The sequence below is a fragment of the Alosa alosa genome, chromosome 5 (genome assembly GCF_017589495.1).
Source record: "Alosa alosa isolate M-15738 ecotype Scorff River chromosome 5, AALO_Geno_1.1, whole genome shotgun sequence".
NCBI classification, from domain to species: domain Eukaryota; kingdom Metazoa; phylum Chordata; class Actinopteri; order Clupeiformes; family Clupeidae; genus Alosa; species Alosa alosa.
Window position 1 is genome coordinate 11,258,783 of NC_063193.1, and position 8,104 is coordinate 11,266,886.

General features: G+C 42.4%; 1 protein-coding gene across 3 annotated transcripts in view; it reads left to right on the forward strand.

Moving 5' to 3' along the window:
• Positions 1-969: 969 nt before the first annotated feature.
• Positions 970-8,104, forward strand: part of edil3a (EGF-like repeats and discoidin I-like domains 3a) — a 127,972-nt gene continuing 120,837 nt past the window's right edge. For all 3 annotated transcript variants that reach the window (XM_048244166.1, XM_048244167.1, XM_048244168.1), the window contains exon 1: positions 970-1,350. In XM_048244166.1, coding sequence (XP_048100123.1) covers positions 1,287-1,350 — 64 coding nt within the window. In that variant the 5' untranslated portion in view covers positions 970-1,286. The remainder of the gene's footprint in view (positions 1,351-8,104) is intronic.

Consider the following 8,104-nt stretch of genomic DNA (forward strand, 5'->3'; position numbering starts at 1 on the left):
TGGGGATTGCCAATACTAAATTCAATCAGATTCATAGCCTACATCCTGATTTGTTGATATTGAGGCAATGATTCCATGCAAAGGCTTGGGCTTCAGGGCCCCCTGACCCCTTGGGCCCCTGGGCCTGGGCCTGGTAGGCCCATGCAGTAATCCATCCCTGATGCTACCAGTATGCAAAATGACTCTTTCATTGATTCAGAAACATGGCACTAAGGATGGTAGGCTACAGAGAGGTTCTGTTGAGGTCTATCCTGTGGCATGCTATGGGTACTGTGGTCCCAGCAGTATTGCACTTTGAAAATGCCTGCTATCTTGCCTCTAACAGAACTCAATGAATTCCTGAGGCCGAGATAGTATGCAATGTTCAGCTTGCTTCCCTGAACACAGTTGAATATGATTGCCTTGGGGTAAAGGTCCTATTTACCATATATAATTATGTAATAATTTGCTTTGATGTTTTTTTTTTGTGGCTGTTTTTCTTCTTGGGGAAATTTCATCATAATTAGATGATACCAAATGCTGAACATGATAGCTGTGTGACCTGAGCACCCGCAAGTTAGCTGTCTTTGTTCAATGTATATATTGTATTATAATTCATGACATGTTTTTAATTAGGTACTCCCTGGTGGGATGGAGAGAGAGAGAGAGATTTTAGGTAGCACATTAAAGCTGGTTCAGAGTCATTCATCCAAAAAGGGTGAAGGGTGAATAAGTAGTTGAATTCTCTGATCAACGAAGGCTCTACAGAGTTCTGGAATAGTTGGAACAGTTAAGTCGCAGTACCTGGTTTACATCAGCGGAAACACGGCCGCTTTCCCCGAGGCTAAACGGTGCCCTAGGAAATGTACTATAGGTCCCACCCAGTTGGATTTTGCGCTGCTTTGTATTGGCAGTGGCTGGACGTGTGGGGAGGAGCAAGGTTTGTCTTTATCAGTGAGACAGCGCCCCTGTTCAAGCGCCGTGGTGACCACCTCTCACCGTTCTTCACTTGCTGTTTGTACACAGTGAGCTCGCTTGATCAGGACTCGCACGGATTCGCTCCATCACCGCCACGCGTACCACTGCGGTAAAGAGGGAAGCGGAGCCCGGGCATACTTCAAGCGTTCCGCGCACTGCTGCGCACTATCTGTGTCTCTGGAAAAAAAGAGAGAAAATCACAGGATTAACGATCAGCACTCCAGGAGATAATCACTAATCACTGTTGCTTTAGTGCGAGGAGGGAGGAAGTTTTTCCGTTGCTTCTCGTACGGGTAACCTTGGCACTCAAGCCCGCAACAACTGCGAGGATGGGACCGTTTCTCGTCTCCATCGCTCTTTTCCTGAGCGTTGCTGTCCCGAATGCAGCTAAAGGTAAGACGCTTGGCACAAGCTTTAACGATTCCTTGGGTGACGGCTTGTAAGCCTTACTGCGCTTGTTAAAAAACAAAACAAAAAACATTCATACAACTAGGAGCAGAACCATAGAACTCCCTAGGGAGGGTACAACCAGAGCACCTTTGTAGTTCCACCTGTGATTGTTCGTTTTGAAAGTTCGTTTTTTCTGTATCTCATAAGGTGCATACGAATATTTATCTTAAAATGTATAAGCCTAAGTTTGACTAATTTACTCGTAAATTATTTCAGAGCGTTTGCCTACAAGATCTGGAACACAGGGGAGTTCGGGCTTGTCAGTAGAGGATTTTGTGGCATAGGTTGTGATTATGGAATAAGACCGTGATTTATAAGATCGTTGGTTGATGTACAATTTTGAGGAATTATTTTGTTTCCAGCATATCACAGCAAATCACAATATTCAATGTGCAGGGAGCAAAGCAAACTATGCGGTTGAGAAAACCATTGGCAACCGAGCGTAACAATGTGATATAATATGTAGGCTATAAACTTGCTGTCATTTACCCTACAAGGTAGATGTGTCTATGGTAAAATATTACGGATCTATAGTCTCTCTCTCCCTCACTCCACATCTCTCCCTCTCTCTCTCTCTCTTTCTTTCTATTATCTCTCTGAAGAGACTTCATCTCCTCACACTTCCACTATGGACGTTCAGTGCAAATCATGAATCTAACATTGGATCAAAAATGGGGGATAACTAAGATGAAGGGTAGCCTAAGACAGATTTTTTATGATGTTGTGTTGGTTAAGACATAAGGACGATTTGGACAGCCTGAGATGTAATGTGAAGCATACTTAGAGTTGGGAAAAGAGTGAATGATATAAGTAGTCCTCCAAGTGAGTCTAGGAGGCAGCACAAGTGTAGCTAAGATAAAAAAATATACGAGTTCAGCGATTTGGAGATGATATAGGCTACATTTGGTATCATGGCGTGTTTTGAGAGGATTCACAGAAATAACTCATTTCACATAACACTTTTATGATGACAATAATGACAATAATGGTACTATTTAATGGATTTGCACTCACTCAGAATTCTTAATGTTAAAGGTGGGCCTAAACAAATGGGAACAAAATTGGAAAACATGATTGGGGATGAAAGCTTGAATGAGATGGTTTTAGGCTATAGACAAGAAAATGGCAATCGTTCACCTCATACCCCTATCCCACACACACCACTGGTTTAGTGGCAGTTGGCTTGCTTTGGCTGTGCGATCCATGGAAAAATGGGACACATATTCCCCTGTCCAGCTCCCTCCATCTCTTGAGTGCATCTCTCCAGCCTTCTCTCTCTCTCTCTCTCTCTCTCCCTCTTGCATCTGTGCTCCTGCAGGGCTGCCTGTACCGTGTGCTATAATTGTACCAACACTTGACTGCTGAGCCTCCATCCGTTTGACTTTGCCTTCGCCGCTATACAAGACGTAATGCTTCCTCTTAGCATAATGAAACCAGAGCTATGATACCTTGGGGCCCACGCGTTTCAGGGCATGGAGAGTGAGTTAAATAGTCAGTGGGGCTTCTTCAATTAATTATAGCATCCTGAGGTTTCTCCAAATCTTTTCATCACACTCCAAGGTGTGATGAAAAGCACCCAGAAAATAGTTGAGCACTTAGAGCTTTTTCCAACCCATTTCAATTGGTGCAAAGATTGTTTCATGATCTTTGTTCCTTTCTGTCTCAGTGATGGGCAGAGTGTAGGAGACATAGATGTTGATTTAGAGCTTATGATTAATTGCCATAATGATTTAATTTTTCTGTCCACATGCAATAGGTTCTAAGGGGTCTTAGCTACGAGTAGTTACGGGAAATTTATTGTGTCGGAAGAGTCCAGAAATCATTGCACATTCTTCTTAGTCATTGAAATCCCTTGTGTGGTTTTCCAAACACACTCACGTCCTGTGCACTTGAGAGCAGTAAACTGTTGCAATCTGAATCACAAACGAGTCTCCATGCAGCCACACAGTGCATATTCTGTAGTATTCACGATCCAGTATGTGATGGCCAGCTTCCAGTTATATTGCGGCATACCACACGCTGTACTTCTGAATAATGTCATAACATATTGCCTATTATGAGCTTCATAGTGCACTAATACCACCAAAACTTCCAATGCTTCTTAGCAGACAGCTGTTAACAAATACTCTGCTAGGGAACAACATTTGACAATTGCCCTTAAACATCTACCTCCTGGTGAAAACTGCTGGCATTGTTCCATATTGGGGTGCAATACATCACATCTGGGGTTGCTGCTGAGATCTGAGGCACCAGTGAGTGCTCGACTAGCAGTCGGTCGGGCAGGGGGACCTTGGAAGAGAGCAATGACAAGTTAATAGACTGATCCATAAAACACTAAAGGCACTTTCTTTTTGTGTGTGTGTGTCTCTCCTCTCATGGGATGTCTTCTTCTTGTTCTTTTTCATCTTTATGTTTGGCTTGTTAATGGAGGAGCTGCTGCCATTTACGGTTATATTTAGAGAGAGTGACATGTTTGCTGAAGGCGTGGGCTTCATTAAGACTAATGTCTGTTGTATCCAGTTGGACATGGATGCTGAAATCATTTGTTCTCTTTATGTGTATGCAGATGGTATTGACATGTGCATTTGTTTGTGTGTGTTACTGAATGTGCTTGTGTGTGTGTGTGTGTGTGTGTGTGTGTGTGTGTGTGTGTGTGTGTGTGTGTGTTTGCAAGTGTTTGCAAGTGTTTGCAAGTGTTTATTTGTGTACATTTCACACTTTGAATCTAGTTTCCCAAGAAGTTCTAATACATTTTCAAAGCCATTCCAAGCCAACCTAGTAAAAATGAAATACAATTCTCAGAGCCATACTGAAGTGAAAATTACTCTATGGTGTCAAATCATTCTGTGTACTTCAGAAATGCACTTGCAACATTAACTACAGAGGCGTTGCAGAATGTCGCAGAAGACCTTTGCTGTTTGCACACTAAAAACCCTTTGTTGTGTTTGTGCTTGTTTAGCAATGATGTTTTTGGGTGTCATGGCTGTGATATTCGTAACGTGCCCCCATATCAGTCTTTCTCAAAGTTAATAACAATAACCAAATGTGTTTATTTGAGCTAACAGATGCTGATTTGAGGCATCATCCAAGCTTGTTTTGGCTTCAGGTCATGTTGGAAAACTTTGCATTCCAAATCGCTTTTAGTATGTGTGTGTGTGTGTGTGTGTGTGTGTGTGTGTGTGTGTGTATGTGTGTATGTGTGTGTGTGCGTGTGTGCATGTGTTTTAGATGCCCAATAGCCCCATGCTATGGCTATGTTTTCAGAAGACGACGAATTCCCGAGGGAGGCCGGTGCAACTCCCTATGCTACATCCTCTGACTATCCAATAAAAACACTTTGATAGAATAATATTTTGGATGCTAAATGCAAACATAATGTGAGTGACAGGCCCATTTACTGAAACTGCCTGTGATTTATTGCCTGGATTGGCTAGGCCCTGAAATGTAAGTGGGTTTCAGGGCTATTGTCCAGCAGTGTGTGTAACCTGAACATAAATGCTGGCGAGCAGGTCTCACTTTTACTTTCAGGCCTCCCACGGTAGAAGGCACGCTGGGTGATTTGTGGATTGTTTGGTATGGGCTGTTTGTTAACAGTGGGCGTTATTGACTTTGGCTGATGATTTAGTCAGGCAGATTGCATCTTTAGATAAATGGACACGGTAAAGTGTTGGAAAAGAAACCGCATATCACATACTTCAGGCCCTGAAACGAGATCAGAGAGGGATCTGAAGCTCTATTCAACCAGTATGTAACCTGATCAGAGATCTAATGTAGTAAATATTATCTAGATAATTCATTAGATGAACAATATTGATACTGTAGTGAAATGGCTACTAGACAACTAAGCTTTGCTTCACTGTGATAATGGACCCCCCATCCCCCTACGCACACACACACACACACACACACACACACATCCATCCGTATTCCATATCCATGTGTTATGTCATTTTAAAATATGAATGATTTTATTAGGGTTTAATTGGAAGCTAAAGTCAAGTATATGGTTAGATATTTCAAACCATTGTTGCAATATAGGAAAGGTCAACTGCAATGTCGAGGTGACATTTTGAGATGGGTGACCTTTGGGCCCTCGGTTAATGGCACACATTTAAATCAGTGGACAGAGGTTGATGGCCATGGTCTCACTCTCTGCGATGACAGAGAGGATGCTGCACTCTCATTGGTGGATGGCCCATTGAGGGCGAGCAGCGTCAGGAACACTTATAAAAGTGGGATTAATCTTCTGCTATTGACCTCTCTTTCTGATATCATGCTATTGCTTCATTGTTCTTTTTCAACTTTGATGAGTTTAATTGCACTTTCCACAGCCCCGGCTAGGGCCATTTAATCATGTTAATATGGGGAGATCAATCTATCATTCATGTGTTGTGACAGGTTAATGACTGCTGTGGCACTATATGTCTTTGTGGTGAGCCTGTTTGTGTTGCTTCTCTGTCGGTTTCCCGGTGTCAAACATGGCACTGGTTCAAGTGTTTTCTGTGCACATATTTATGCTGCGTAGATTATGCACAAAATGGATCTTTTGACAAGGACAAATCAATGGTCCATCAGCCATCTTCAATAATCCTTTTGAAGTTATTAAAATTGCAGTAAACACGTTCAGTTCAACTAAACTGTTTTTTTATTTGCTAGATTCTACACTAGTAACCTCCATGACAAATGTTGATGTTCAGAGCTGTAGACAGAACTTGTCAGAATGTGAATTTGCTGTGGAGAATGTGAAATAGGCAAAATACTCAATCCCTATCCAGTCCTTCAGTGAGGTTCTATCACCCAGGCTGGATGTACAGTAGATCTCTCTCTCTCTCTCTCTCTCTCTCTCTCTCTCTCTCTCTCTCTCTCTCTCTCTTTCTCATTTTTCTAAAACCGTGTGTACACAGGTGCCTGCTAAAGGATGTTCTAGTATAGCTATTTCTAAGGCACACTCTGTAGAAGTCTGGCTAAGGGTTGTGATCCTCATAGTAGACAGAGCTGGTGCAGTTGCAACATACGTGAGTAGACGGTGGAAAGTCTTTAAGCGTGACCTCTCCTAAGGCGTTGAAGCATCCGATGGGTTCACAGCCGGTTAGACTCACACAGGGTGAGTGTTTGTAAGTTGATATAGCAAGCACCAGCACTCCCACATATGTCTTCTAAGGTAAGAGTCATCTGAGGCAAAATAACTCCCTGTCAGTACATAGGAGTTCACCAGAGGAGAGCATTGGCAAATCCATTGTTTTTTTTTTCTTTTCTTTCTTGTCTTTCTTCTCCCTTCCTCTTTTCTTTTTGTTTTCCATATCACATGGTTCCTCTGAGCTTCAAGGGGATCTTTGTTCTGTATTGTGAATTGTCTGTGCTCTTGGAGACTCTTCTGCCTTGTTTAAGCAATGAAAAAATACATCCGAAAAAAAGCATTCCCTGTAGAGTCACGGTTCACTTAGCGGTTACTGTCAATAAATAAACTTCTCAATGTTTCTCAGGACATTGATCTGGTAACATGACAGTCTGAAAACTATATATCCTTATAAAGGGCTTTCCAAAAGTGGTAGATTTGCTGCACAGGGTCACAGTGCATGCCTCCCCCCCATCCCCCCGGCCCCCGGAAAAGCACATCTACAGGGAGACACTCAAGGTCATCTTGAGTAGATTAGGTTGCTGTGTGACTTAATCCCAAGTAATGTATCTAAAACACTGTCAAGATTGATTGTAACCTCCCAAACAGTAGCCTAACGTACCACTAAGGCTACTCATTACTGCGTGTAAAATATTGGTCATTATCACTTTTCATAGCTTACATTTGGTGCTAGCATGTTGTGGATATGTTTACCTGCTTATATACACAATCTCCCTAGTAAGTTTTTGTAACTTTTCAGACTGGCAATCAGTTATGATTTTGCTGGTGGTTTCTCTGCTTAATTTTTACCCTTTCTCTGGTGAGATTTCTTTTTGCCATTTACATTGGAATACAATGATCCTATTTGTAAATGGATGAACCAAGACAGTCACTGTGGATAGGACCCTTTTGGCATACCGTGCATCCTTCAACACTGCCATCTACTGCCATATGGCAGCTCTAAGAGAATGGAATGCTTGGTTTAAAATGCAACCTTGGTTCCATGACTGGTGGACTGCCAAATTGTGTGGTCACTTGGATTGGCACGAGGGGCTTCAGTGGATGAAAGGATATGCCCAGCAGCCTGTAGAAACCGCCTCACATCATTGTTTAGGGCAATGCCACCTGATGCCAATTACTGCCACGTGGCACTTTTCCATTAGTCATACAAGGAGGGTTACATTTGTGGCCAGCCATTATTCTTTGCCCACAGTTTTTGTACAGTCATCTTCCATTACTTTCATACATTTTGTTATTCAGTGTTTCCATCCGTCTCTCAGCTTGGCTAAAAGAGGGGGCACTTCTCTGGGTGATGAACCTGGGTATTTTGAGGAACAGATGGCGCAGGAAGTAGAAACAAGGCCAGTCCAAGGCCAGTGTGCATTCATTCAGAACCTCTAAAAAGTGTTGGACCCCTACCATATTTTTCACTCATTTTATTTTTTATTAAGTACAGTTACCAAACCACATGGGAGAGGATAACTAAAAAGAGATCACTTAAAAAGGCCAGTCCAAGGCCAGTGTGCATTCATTCAGAACCTCTAAAAAGTGTTGGACCCCTACCATATTTTTCACTCATTT